The following is a 14,395-nucleotide window of genomic DNA, read 5'->3' as shown; positions in this document are numbered from 1 at the left end:
ACTGCACAAGGAAATGAAATCACGCAGAAAAAAAGGCAAGAAAATAAAGGAAGGTGGCTAGTTAAACATTTCAAAATGCATTCTTTTTCTTTGTTCCCAAGTGACAATTCTATACCCCTTTCTGTGCCTTCGAGACAATACTTCTATCCATACTCTGAGCCTCCGTTCAACTGCAGTGACACAGTAATTCCATGTCACGCCGGTACGTCAGGCTTCATACAATAGGCATTTTTCATACAGTCAGCACAGTTTTGGAATTATGAGCTGCTCTTATGGCCTTACTACAACTAGAGCAAAAAGTATATTTGAAGTTAAAAAGCTTCCGAACTTCAGGTTGTTGGTACGCATAAAACAGCGCGAAACAGCGAAGACAAGGAACATTCTAACAACATTAAAACTGAAACAGCTAGCAACTTGGCAATACATTGAGCTGAATGTGGTTGCACCCCAAACTTCAAGCAAACGCACATTGTGCGCCGCTGCCGAGATAACCGCGCCCGCGAGACATAAGAAGCCTTTGCCATCCATGTTGCAGGTCATTGATGCATCATCTCCCAATCCATCACACTAACAGGCAAAGAGGTTACGCATCTCCGCGCTTGAGTGTTTCACGCTAGTTGACAAATCAGGGCATGTGCGCATGCGTTAGAAAAATCTTTTCCCTCCCCTCAGTCTTTCCCCTTTCCGGAATGCGCATATATTTGTACAGTAAAAATAAACGCAGTTGTTGGTAGTCAGCGCTGCTCATGTTTGGTCTTTATAATATTCGTAGTTTCGCGCTGCTTTCTACTATAAATAATGTTTGAAGAGTGGTAATGGAACATATTTGTATGAAAAACGTAAGCCAATGACATTTCAATACAATAAAGGGGAAAGTAAAGCGCGAAACAGCTTTATCAAAAAACTTATTGAAATCTACAAACAGTCTGAGCCTAGTTCGACGACATGACTTGAAAGGTTCATGTCGCACACAGACAACCTGGAAGGCTAAATTGGGAAAGAATAGATCCGTGAGCACTAACAGAATCTTCGAGGACAGTTAGTAGAGAAAGAACGCTTGGTCTGAGTGGAACACGCAGCACAGCCTCAGTGAAAGCTGTAGGAACAGACTTTCCCGTTGCGAACTCTACTGGGGCGACTGTTGCAAGCACATTTGTAAGGAACCCACTAGACAATAAATACTCATAATTTTGCGAAGTAGGGAAGTGCCCACTATGCCGTTATTCGTAATTCCTCGGAGAACCGTTGTAGCCGCTACACCTCTTTGCACTTTTTGACGCTGTGGCTGATCACGACGAATAATTATAGGTGAGCCCTTTCTAATTGGTGGGAAATGCTAAACAACCCACTCGTTACGCAATTCTCATGGTGTGACGCCTGGTTGCTCTTTTACTTTCCTACCACGATATGTTACACCTGTTAACGGGATTCCTTGTCCGGCATGACGCCTGTACAGGGTGCTTTTGTGAAGGAGTTTCAACCCCGGCGTGTCTCTGTGGTAGAGCAGGGTGTCGGAACGGAACGAAAAACAAAAACGAAAAACGGAAAAAACGATATTTGCGACTGTAACGAAAACGTAACCGAAACTTTATCTATTAGTTCGTTCCGGAGTGAAACCGAAATTTTTTCAATCGTTTTTCGGTTCACGAGAAAACTGGGCAATCCGGAACAACTGAGGTCATGCAACGTGAGCAATTATGCACATCTCCGAGTACAGTATTAGCGCGTACCTCAGGCAGGAATTCCAAAAGAAAGATATCTTCAATTATGCGAAAAACGAAAACACTGGCAACCAGACATGTTTATATTAACGCAAGTCGACTTTTGAGTACCTGTCACGCAGGCCACCGTAGAGAGGGCATTGCCGGCGCTGAAGTTTGTTACAGCGAAAGCTGTTATGAGATCACAACAGCTGACTTTGGCGCCATAGATGTCCGCCGCTGCCGCCGCCGGTGTCCGTAACCGCTGTCGCGTGAAATAAGAAAAAAAAAATGTTATGAGATGCAACTTTCCTGGATTGGGGGGGGGGGGGGGGATTTTAACCCGCGCCCTGTGCGTGGCAGTCGACTATTCCACCACAGCGTCACGCTGGTGCTTGTAACTTCTCCGCAAAAATACTCTATACAGGCGTCATGTCAGCCAAGGAATCGTGTTAAAGGGACTGTCTACCACTCGGAAAAAATTTTCTGATTGTGGTGAAAATGAGAAGATCGTTCGTGATATCGGCGCCAACGAGCACGCTTTTGCCCCATAAAAAGAAATTATATATTCAATTTGATGTTGAAAATCGTGAAAGAATGACCGCTAGCGTCACCCAACAGCGATGTGGTCAATATACTGGTAGAACAAGAAATCCTCTCAGGTAGACTCATTTTGCTTAAAAACAAACATGTATGACTGGAAATTGTATTTTACGTACTTGAGGCAGCTTTCGGTTGCGTCAGAGAGAAATTTTTTCCTTTTTTTTTCTCACGCATCCAAAAAGGCGCCCGGTGGCGCTGCATGCGGCGCCGTCTTCGATTTCTTCTGCTTCAACTCATGCGCTATGGCATGCGGCTCTCCGCGTTGGTCGTACTATGCCGCTGTATCCTTGTTAGGATGTCTCACATGTGCTGCGCTTTGAAGGCGTGCATTTTTTGTCTCATTTTGATGAATCGACTTGGCTTGGATTGCGGCAGCAGTGCTAAAATAAACGCCTACACTGCGAGTACAGCAAAACAAGTGTTCTGTAATCGTATAATAAAGCTTCATTTAACCGCTAGCGCGCTGAAAACGACTGTTACATTCATTACAATAGTGTTCAGCGAAAATAAAGTAATCCTACAGAAATCACATGTGCTTTCGGTTTCAATTTTTACCAGCACTACAGTCGTCATCGCGTCTACCAACCAGTGTTGTGGGCATGTTTCACGCCAATGGAAGAACACCGAACGCAGATCGAAAAATTCTGTTTTAAAAATTTCTACTCACTTTCCAGAGAAACCACTGCAAGGTTAGACATTTCAGACGGCACGCTTTCTATTGCGGTACAAAACAGAAAAGCGATGAAAGACGGTAGACAGTCCATTTACCATATGTTATATAGCGTGGCAGAAAAGTAAAATAGCAACTAGGCGTCACACAATGCGAATTCCTCAAGGAGTCAGTCGTTGAATGCTTTTCAACCCGTTACAAAGGGCTCAGCCATAATTCTTCATCGTCATTAACCATAGCACAAAGTGCACATAATGGCTCACAGATGTGTAGCAGGTACCCCGATTCTCCGAAGAATGAGGAAGAGTGGCATAGTGGGTGCTTCGCTACTACAGAAAAATTATGATGATTTATGGTGTAGTGGGTACCTTGCATGTGTACTTGTATTAGTTTTCCCAGGATAGTCTACAACGGGCTCTATAGAGGCCGCTGTTCCAGCTTACGCTGTGACTGTGCTGCGTGTTCCGCGCAGGCCTGGCGAATTATTTTTATCAGATCAGCGGTCTCGCACAACGAGTGCACTCAATGACGGGCAGCGTTTGAGATTGTGCTCACTGCCATGACACAAAGCATTGAGCCAGCTAAAAAATGTCGTAATTGACTAAACAGTATGACTTTGAAGGGTATAGTACTGCTTTGTGCTAGTTGGTAGGAATTCGTGGTACAGTTTCTTCCGCTCCTCTGAAGAACGTGGAAGGAACGTGTTTTACCCCATTCCCACTTTCTTAAAAGGAGGGCAAGTAATTATATCACAAATTCAATGTTTTTTATGATTACCTTAAGTTCAAGTTTTTGCATAAAAAAACCGTTACGAACCGTTACGGAACATTTATTTTTCGTTTCGGAACAGAAACGGAACGGAACTTTTCGCGGTGGAACGAAACTAAAACCAAAACGAAAAACGTTTCGTTCCGACACCCTGTGGTAGAGTACTCGGCTGCTATGCAGAATGAATGGGCTGAAATCCTGTACAAACCCTGGATATTTTTTTTTCATTGTGTGTGATAGCTGCACGCTACGTATATACACCGTCTTCGGCAGCAGAGGCGGCGCGCCGGCTGCTGTTGTGACCTCATAACAAAATTCGCTGTAAAACGTTCGCGGACCCAAAAAGCACGCAATATCTCGCATACTGTGGGAAGCAATGCTATATGAATCATTCGACAAGTACCGCATTTTGGTGCGTTCTCTGTCTTACGAGGTGGATCGATCGACGTCTTTGCGCAAATCCAGTAGTTGTGTGCGTGACGCGAGCTTACCCCTGGCACTGTAACTACGGTGTGACGCGTAACGGCAGATATTTTTGACCGTAACTTCGGAGTGCGTGCTTGAGCGAAGACATCAGTTTTATCCAGGAGAAGAAGAAGAAGATAGCGTTTAAGGAAGAGAAACAAGGAGAGGTTGGCCTGGAAAGCGTGTCTCTAGTAGGCTACTCCTCACGAGTCTAAGAGGGTAAGGGAGAAAAACAACCACTGGGTAAATCAAGCTAGCGGAACGGCCGCCAGCGCACCATGCGCGTGGTACGTAAGTCACGCTGTACATGACATGTGTGTCATGACTTTCATGTTAACTCGTGTTATTTATGTTCGTCACAAAGTCATGTCGCAAGATACCAATTTGGGTGCATATCAAGCTAGCGAAACGGCCGCCAGCGCCCCATGAGCGTAGCACGTAACTCATGCTGTACATTACATGCGTGTCATGATTTTCAAGTTCACTCGTGTTTTTTATGTTCGTTACACAGTCACGTCGCAAGATACCAATTTTGGTGTATATAAAGCTAGCGAAACGGCCACCAGCGCACCATGAGCGTGGCACGAAAGTCATGCTGTACATGACATGCGTGTCATGATTTTCATGTTAACTAGTGTGTTATTTATGTTCGTCTCACAGTCACGTCACGCAATACCAATTTCGGGGTAGATCAAACTAGCGAAACCGCCACCAGCGCACCATGAGCGTGGCACCTAAGTCATGCTGTACATGACATGCGTGTCATGATTTTCATGTTAACTCGTGTTATTTATGTTCGCCACACAGTCACGTCGCGAGATACAAATTTTGGTGTATATCAAGCTAGCGAAACGGCCGCCAGCGCACCATGAGCGTGGCACGTAAGTCATGTTGCACATGACATGCGTGTCATGATTTTTATGTTAACTCGTGTTTTTATGTTCGTCACACAGTCATGTCGCGCAATACCGATTCCGGGGTAGATCAAGCTAGCGAAACGGCCGCCAGCGCACCATGAGCGTGGCACGTAAGTCATGCTGTACATGACATGCGTGTCGTGATTTTCATGTTAACTCGTGTCATTTATATTCGTCACACAGTCAAGTCGCAAGATACCAATTTTGGTGTTTATAGAGCTAGCGAAACGACCGCCAGCGCACGATGAGCGTGGCATGTAAATCATGCTGTACATGACATGCGTGTCATGATTTTCATGTTACGACTTGTCATTTATGTTCGTCATGCAGTCATGTTACGCCATACCAATTTTGGTGTACATTCGATTAACCAAGCGACCAGGAGAGCACAAAGTCGTAGGCGGCTAGATAGATAGATAGATAGATAGATAGATAGATAGATAGATAGATAGATAGATAGATAGATAGATAGATAGATAGATAGATAGATAGATAGATAGATAGATAGATAGATAGATAGATAGATAGATAGATAGATAGATAGATAGATAGATACGCTCAAAGTCGCAGAAGTTCGCTAAGAAATGCTTCACATTTAAAAGAAAGAGGGTGGTATGATGACAGGTGACTATGGTATAGTACAGTGAGTCACTGTACACACACTGCCCTGTGCGGGGATGTTTTACACGCGCGAAAGCTTTTATGCCGTCTCACCTGCCCTAAAGACGAGCATCTACACCTTTTCAACTGAGAAACCTCAATAGACATATTAAGCTGCGTTGGGCGTGGTCTTAATGTTTCCAAGCACATATAAGATTATCTTCTGAAAAGGGCCGGTAGTCCAGACTATGAAGACTGCCAACGAAGGTTTTTTCCTATTTTTACAAACGTTGGCAGCTCTGTAAGAAAAGATTGTCTTAACAAGGTTTACGTGCGAGAATAGCCCTAGCTGATACAGCGCAAATATAAACTATCACTGTCGCGCCTAAGTAAACCGCATGGTAATATTTCTCGCTGTAGGTAAATATTACACCAATACGGTAACCGATTCAGCCACATAAATAATCACCAAGTCCGCCAGCAAAGCACGTTGGGGCTAAGCAGACTGTATTATTTCTTTTAGTGCTATCGTTTGTTGAAACTAACGCCTAGCGAGTGCATATAACTACTGATACAGGAGAAGGTATGTGCATTTAATAACGGCAATCAGCACAATCAATCAATATATATTTCAATCAATATTTATTAGTCTATATGCATATAAAAATAATAAGCCGCAACACGGGGAAAGCAATAGAATTTTGAAGAAGGTGCAGCAACAAATATCCCGATGGTCTCAAGAACAGGCAAAGTTGCTGTGGTATAGGTAAATTTGGATGCGATGCTTTATCTTAGGTCACTGAAGCAGGAAGATCCTCGTTCTTCACGTCGCTGCAGAGGCCGCTTGTTACCACATCCCCGCGGAGCACTCAGGAAACCATCTACGAACCAACTTCGAACTATGGCGTCAGCGTAACGGTAACAGGCGTCGATCACTGATCTCGAGCACGCTCCGTGACTTTCTGCTTCAGATCTTGGAGTCGCGTGAGCAGTCCGGCGTATTCGAATGTGCCCACGTGATAGAAGTACTTCTGCTCCATATCTTTACCCGACAAGTGGAGCTTAGATTTCACTTCGGCCTCGTAATGGTCGTAACACTCCAGGAATTTCTTCAGCACCACGTCCCTCAGCATAGGCGGCATCGTCGATGTGCCGTTGAGGCACGCGGCCACAGTGTCGCAAACGGCCACCCTGATCGTCTCGTGCTCCACGAAGGCCTTGTACTTTCTGGCGTAGTCGTCCGCCTGCCCTTTTACGAATCCGGGCTCGTTGTAGAAAGGGTCTTGGTTCAGCAACGACTGGATCGAAACCAGCAGGCTCTCCATGCCCTGAGCCGGACTCCAGCCGTTCTCGAGAATGTTCAGGCAGATGGCACCGCTCCTGTAGAGATTCGGATTGAACCGCACCCTGCCAGAGTCCGTGGTGAGGAACTGGACGGTGGGCGGCTTGAGTGGATACTCTGTCGGGCACCGTATCTGGAACTCGAAGAAGCCGTCTTCGTACGGTGTTCCGGATGGGCCCATGACAAGGGCGTGGATCTTGGCGATGTCGTTCTCGTCCGGCGCGATGTATATTCCCGGCGGCGGGTCGGCGTAGAAGTCTGCGATGTCCTTCTTGAGCCTCGTCAGGATAGAAGGCGAGTCTTCCCGCTTGAATGGACCGATCTCTCTCGATTTGGTGCCCGTTCGCGAAGTGCTCTTAGTGACGGCTGCAGCTCCCTGCGCGGCGGCCATTGCTGGTGTTAGGGTCGGCCAACTTCGAAACGGCAAATTTGGACGCGCCTGTTACCGCGCCCCAAGCCGCCCAATCAGCGGATCTTCTTCTTCCTCGCCTACTGAATCTTCTGGATGAATACATTTTGGAGAAAACGCTATTTCACAAAGTTTTTATCGGAAAATATAGAACCACTATTGCTGTGGGGTGTGGGATATCTTCACGGTTGAAAAATGTCTTTAGTATTGCTGCTCTAATTAACCTTATGTACCTACGTCCACACCTGAGACATATCACTGGGAAATTTAGGTCATACACGCCTGAAGGTTCAATGATTCTCTAAAGTTTTCTTCGCTTCTTTTTCCGAGAGTTAAAAATCTGTTCTAATAATTGTCTCTGAGCGATCCCAATCATCGCGCACATTCATGTGGAATATACGGGGAATAAAAACCAAGGTTCCCCTAGCAAACCTGTGCAAAGAAGAAGGCGATGGTAAGCGTAAGCGCTAGAAAACCATAGGAAATTATTTGGTTTATTACTTATATCTGCATTTTATTTATTCTTAACCCTTTCTGCACTCATGGTGTCAATTGACACCACCACACAACATTTCCCCTAGAACCTCGGGAATGAAACAAAGACTGCTCATTCTTGGGGGAGTATTTCTTCAATGATCCCCACTACGATTGACACCAAAGTTGTGGCATGTTGCGAAGCTTGGAACCACGAAGAAGAAGCTTGACTGAAGTGGTGGGTGACGCCAGACGGGTAAGCTGAGGCGGTTAAGCGACATTTTAGGGACGTCGTACCGAAGCTGTTTCATGGAGTACCCCACTGACAAATAAGACGTTAGTTCACATGTTGTATACTCTAGTGGGTAGCAGGTATAAAGAAGCCATTTTTCTCATTTCACAACCACTGCGCCCTGATGACCTAATTTGACTCCATGTTTAATAAATTATTAATACTTGCACCACTGGCTAAATTTCTCTTTTTTGGTCATCCGAGGTCCTAACTATTGCAAAACAGGCACAAAAAAGGTCTCGGGGCAAAATAAAAAATCCAGGGCTGAAAATGTTAATAATTTCAAGTTTTGTTTTGTATTTATGGTTTGCTCTTGTTTTAATTGATAAAATAGAGCTATATTAATGTAAAAAATATTGCGCTGCTTGAACTCAGTACTACAAGGCTGGGGAACAGCTTGACTGCTCCCCAGCCTTGTAGCTGTTCCTGGCTTGACTAGGCACACGTGCATGCAAACGCCGATGCACGAAGTGTTCACGTGATCACATTGTAAATCACGATTATTGGCTAGGTATCGATCGGGTTCGATTGGGTATCACTTGGAAATCACAGCAGCAAGGTAGCTTAATTAATTAAAATTTCTTTTGCGTCCCTTATTCGTTGTATTTTTACGTCGGCGTCTTTGGTACTGAATGAAAAAGCGGCGTTTTCCGTGAGCGAAAATTCCAGCATGATGAAATTATTTCTGCTGGAAATTACCCTAATTGTGTTATCTAAGCTGCCGTAGAATACACGCTCTCCGGACGTCTCACAACATACAGACAATATTTGGAAATCGTTCTCTATCGATTGCTAAAATAATAATGCTAAAATGCTAAAAAAACATGGTTGATCCCTCTGTCATAGGAATCGGCATAACACGAAAGTAAAAGGTGTCTTCACAGACGTAGTTGAGCGTCTGTTGTGCATTGTTTCGCCCCGAGGCTGAAGGAAGGAATGCTATAGCAACAAGTGTTATTGTCACGCGAAGAACGGCAAGCAGCTCAAAACTTCCAACGCGTTGCTCAAGCAGAAAGGACGCACGGAACGAACATACACAGGATGAGCGCGAACTACAACTGTCACAGCTCGACAGTTAAAGCGCGCTGGTCAAATACAAAGGAGGACGCACAAAACGAACGCATAAGTATACGCAGGATGAGCGCGAACTGTCACAGTTGTAATTTATTTGTTTTTGAGCAGCGCGCTCCTTTCGCAAAAGCGGCCGCTGCAGTGAGCGAAATGACCTTCGTGTTCTCTGTAACTCGAACGCAAACTTGCGGTGAGAGCGCAAGACGTACAAGATAAGCGCGCGCACAGAAGCGACCACGCCCTGTAGAGGCACACGCACGCACACGCTCATATCAACGCTGGGGGCGACGACATTTAAAGCGCGCTCTTCGAGCCCTTCGCGCCATCTCGCTAGTGATAACGAAAACACGCTGATATACCCTGATCTCTGAGTACCGCCACTGGCAAATGGTGTATATAAATAGCACGCCGTTAGTATGATGAAGAACCTGCCGCTTGTGGCGGAGTCGTTTCGCGCTGCGCGCTGGGGATCGAGGGGTCGTAAGTTCGATTCCAGGTGATGGAACTTTTTCTTCTAGTTTTTTCTTTGCCATATGTTAGTCTTTATATTTTACAACGTCATATCCGTGACGGAAATGCGTCAGTGGAGCCGTGGTGGATCCCGGCATAAAACACTTTCGTGTTAAAATAATGAAAATCCTCCTGGTGGAAATCGAACCCTGACAGTGGCAAACACACCTTCTACCACAGACCCACGCCAGTGCTGGACACTGGTTCGGTAAAAAGCTGTACAACAATGTAAGGAAGTGCGAGAAATACGCTTAACGCATGTATTATAGCGTGGCAGAAGCGCAGAATCGTACCCGCCGATATGACACGTGATTTGCGCAACCAGTGGGAGGTTTAAAAGGCCCACCAATTACAGAGCCTGTATCTAAACCTGTTTAATTTCGGAACATCAACAGGCACTTTAAACGGCGTTGGGCCTGGCCTGGTCTATAATTTTCGAAGCGCCCAAAAGCTCGTCCTCCAAATAGGGTGGACAGTCCAAACAATCTACGACGCATTTAAGCGTCTGCCTTACAGTTGCGTTTTGAGGGAACATGCATGGGATGTGGTGAGTAGTGTCCGACGTGTCTATGATGCTCATAGTCGCAAACAGCGTTCGTTAGCGTTTTGTGGGGAGCGAAATGGGAGGGTGGGGGAAGCTGAAGGAACGCTGTACATTACGCAGCAGAATCATACGGGTACACGTAGCATTTTACTGACACTTGCAGCTGAATAAAGGTGAACAGCACAAAGGTGAGTCAAGCTGAAACGCACAATACGTCGTAATAGGGGCAAATGATATATTTTGAAGACTGCACAGCAACAAGTGCCTCAGAGGTCTCCCGAACAGGCAAAAAAGCTTGAAAATAGGTAAATTTTGAGGCGATGCTTGTTCTCAGACCACTCAAGCATGATAACCCTCGGTCTTCACCTCGCTGCAGAGGCCACTTGTTGCCATATCACCGCGGCACACTTAGGAAGCCATCTAGGAACCCACTTCGAAGAATGACGTCAGCGTAACAGTAACACGCGTGTGTCACTGTCCTCGCGCACGATCCGTGACTTTCTGCTTCAGATCCTGGAGTCGCGTGAGCAGTCCAGCATATTCGAATGTGCCCTTGTAATAGTAATACATTTTCGGCATTTCATTACCCGACAGGTGCAGTTTAGATTTCACTGCGGCCTCATAACGGTCGTAACACTCGAGGAATTTCTTTAGTACCACTTCCCTCAGCTTTGGCGGTAGCGTCGATGTTCCGCTGAGGCAAGCCGCCACGGTGTCGCAGACGGCTACCCTGATCGTCTCGTGCTCCACGAAGGCCTTGTAGTTGCTGGCGTATTTATCGGCCTGCGCTTTTACAAATTCGGGCTCGTTGTCTAAAGGGTCTTGGATCAGCAACGACTGGATCGAAACCAGCAAGCTCTCGATGCCCTCAGCCGGACTCCAGGCTGTTCCGAGGATGTTCAGGGAGACGTAACCGCAGCTGTATAAATTTGGATGGAATGTCACCCTGCCACAGTCCGTGGTTAGGAACTTGACGATCGGCGGCTTCAGTGGATACTCTGACGGGCATCGTATCTGGAACTCGAAGAAGCCGTCTTCGTACCGCGTTCCGGATGGACCCATGACGAGAGCGTGGATCGTGGCAATGTCGTTCTCGTCCGGCGCGATGAATATCCCCGTTTTCGCATCGATGAAGAAATCTGCGATTTCCTTCTTGATCCTTGTCAGGCACGTAGGAGAGTCTTCCCGCTTGAACGTACCGATGTCTCTCGAATTGGTGCTCGTTAGCGAAGTGGACGAAGCGAGAGGAGTAGCCCCCTGCGTGGCGGCCATTGCTGGTGTCAGGGTCGGGCAACTTCGAAACGGGCAATTTGGACGCTCCCTTGAGCGGTTGGTTGGTTGGTTGGTTCCTTAGGGGAATAGCTCAACCCACTACGGTGGATCGGCCACGAATCGTGCGGCAGTAGAATTGGTGAAAAAATAAAATAAAAGGAATATGGGAAAAAGATCATATATAGTGAAGCAAAAACGTTAGGGGGAATTTTGATTTCTGTCTTTTTTAATGAAATCATAAGTAAACGAGTGTTAAATAATAGAATTAAATAAGTAAGTAAATGCAGAAAGTAAGGGAATGAAGTGATATATTTCTATTTAAAATATTGACATGGCAGTCTCTTTGTTTCTTTTATATAAATGAATATGGCATCATATAGGCCCCTGTTGCATTGCCCCAGTATGAAATCATAAGTAAACGAGTGTTAATAATAGAATTAAATAAGTAAGTAAATGCAGAAAGTAAGGGAATGAAGTGATATATTTCTATTTAAAATATTGACATGGCAGTCTCTTTGTTTCTTTTATATAAATGAATATGGCATCATATAGGCCCCTGTTGCATTGCCCCAGTATGAAATCATAAGTAAACGAGTGTTAAATAATAGAATTAAATAAGTAAGTAAATGCAGAAAGTAAGGGAATGAAGTGATATATTTCTATTTAAAATATTGACATGGCAGTCTCTTTGTTTCTTTTATATAAATGAATATGGCATCATATAGGCCCCTGTTGCATTGCCCCAGTGCCGACGCCCCCAGAGAGAGTAATGCCGATGTGGAAAGCTCAAGGCCACGTTTTTGAAAAGGTGGTTTAACAAATCTTTCCCTAATGTTTTGGTATCTGCAACATTCTGTGAAGTATTGTTCTATTGTTTCTGCTTGATTACAATGATTACAGTTAGGGGAAGGAACGAAAGCCGGCCTGTGTAAGTAAAAATTTAGTGACGGTATTCTGCATCGCAGTATAGTTAACGTTACTTCCAATTACCTTGTACTACAGCATGTGCTATCCCACGGAAACCTCAGGTGCTGAAAATTTGTATTGTTTAGGACGGAAGATTTAGTACGTTCCTCTTGCAGACAAAAATTTCGCAATCGTGCGGTCGTGTTATTAAAGGACGGCCTCAGAACATTTAGGACCGGTCCTTTAAGGGATGCTGCCGCCCGATTGTCCGCCGCTTCCTTTAATGTCAATCCAGTGTGGCCTGATACCCAAACCAACCGGACGTGCCGTACGTGATTGGGCATATATGAGCAAAGTTCTGTTAGGCAGCTCTACGGCAGTGGCACTGTTAAGCCGTGCACACAGACAAGGAATCCGTTAATATAACTGCTGAAGAGATATGTGCTGGGAGTTTCCGCAAAGCAAGAATAATTGTGATTAATTCTGCCTGGAATATTGGTGTGAAGTCGGGCAAACGAAAGGAAAATGAACAATTTAGTGCTGCTGAATAAATTCCACCCCTGCCTTCTCATCAGTAACAGAAGCATCTGTGGCTATTACTGAGCGGGCTCCAGGCCACCCAATCCACGGATCTTCTTCTTCCTCGCCGACTGATTCTCGTGGAGGAACAAATTTGCTAGAAACGCTGTCGCACGATGGAAGTATTTGCTGAATAAGACAGAAATACTGGACCTTTGGGATGTATTCACGGATGAACAATGTCTTGAGTATTACTGTCCTAATACCGAAGAACTATCACAAAAAAATTTATGTCATATAGTCTTGACGGCTCCACGATTGTCTAAATTGGTCTCTGTTTTTGTTACCGAGAGTTAAATATCTGTTCTAATAACTGAATAATTGCCTTTTCGCGATCAGTTTCATTGGGTATATTATAGTGGAAAAATAGGGGAAGAAAAATTAAACGCTCTCTTAGCAAACATGCGCAAATGAACAAGACGATGGCAAGCGTAAGCGCTGGAAAACCAGATCAAAATTGTCGGTTCATTATTTGTATCTGCATTTTATCTATTGCTAATATTTTCGTGTTTTCCTGAATCTTTCTATTTTTCTCTTGTTTTAGTTGACAAAATGTAACATAATTCATCTTAAGAATTTCCTTAACCAATACATGTTCAGTGTGCTACATATAGGACGCTTCCTTGATGTACTCTAACATCGCTATTTCTTCAGCTCATGACTAGCGGGATCTACAGCACACCAAGCAGGACTTATTCTCAACGTGTGCAAGCCCACACATTGCTTGCTTTCCATGCTGCCACGTGCCAACCGCTACAAACAAGGCAGACGCGTGCTTTGTATGAAACACATCATGCAGAGGAAGAAGTGCAATGTCGGTGTGCACGTAAAATGTTTCAAGGCTTACCACACCCGCACATAGCAACCCTAATGCCCAGTGTCCTATATGTATAGAACGGCTTGAAGAACAGTGTTGCGTTTATCTGGCAGTAAATCAAGAACTTGTGCTTTCTTTTGAGGGTAGAAGTACATTTTTTGTGGGGAAAAAATGTTTCGTCATATTTTTTGGAGTTTGGGCATATATGGGCTAAAACTACTCGGATATGGGTAAAACTACTCGGTACCCACGCTAGGGCCAAGCCCCCAGCGTGGGTGTGTGCCACAAGTTCAATGTTATACTCTACATAATAAACGTGTGCGCTGGCATCAAGAGAAAGCGGGAGTAGCGATGGAGGCTCGCAGGTTTCTGTGATCGTTCTTTGGGGCTGGAGGTATTTTGAGCTACCCGCGAAGCTACATGCGTTACGTCTTTAGGCAAAGCGCCAATAACTAC

At 45.1% G+C, this 14,395-nt stretch overlaps 2 protein-coding genes across 2 annotated transcripts; both read right to left on the bottom strand.

The window, feature by feature from the left end:
- Window positions 1-6,655: 6,655 nt before the first annotated feature.
- LOC119405509 (ubiquitin-conjugating enzyme E2 Z) lies at window positions 6,656-7,456 on the bottom strand. The gene has a single exon (XM_037672342.1). It carries the CDS (start codon window positions 7,454-7,456, stop codon window positions 6,656-6,658), a length of 801 nt encoding a protein of 266 aa, XP_037528270.1.
- Window positions 7,457-10,836: 3,380 nt separating this feature from the next.
- On the bottom strand, window positions 10,837-11,637 carry LOC119405508 (ubiquitin-conjugating enzyme E2 Z). Its single transcript, XM_037672341.1, has one exon. It carries the CDS (start codon window positions 11,635-11,637, stop codon window positions 10,837-10,839), a length of 801 nt encoding a protein of 266 aa, XP_037528269.1.
- Between the last annotated feature and the right edge of the window lie 2,758 nt (window positions 11,638-14,395).

The sequence above is a fragment of the Rhipicephalus sanguineus genome, chromosome 9 (assembly GCF_013339695.2).
Source record: "Rhipicephalus sanguineus isolate Rsan-2018 chromosome 9, BIME_Rsan_1.4, whole genome shotgun sequence".
Lineage (NCBI taxonomy): Eukaryota > Metazoa > Arthropoda > Arachnida > Ixodida > Ixodidae > Rhipicephalus > Rhipicephalus sanguineus.
Note: the sequence above shows the minus strand (reverse complement) of the source record. Positions and strands in the feature narration are given on the sequence as shown.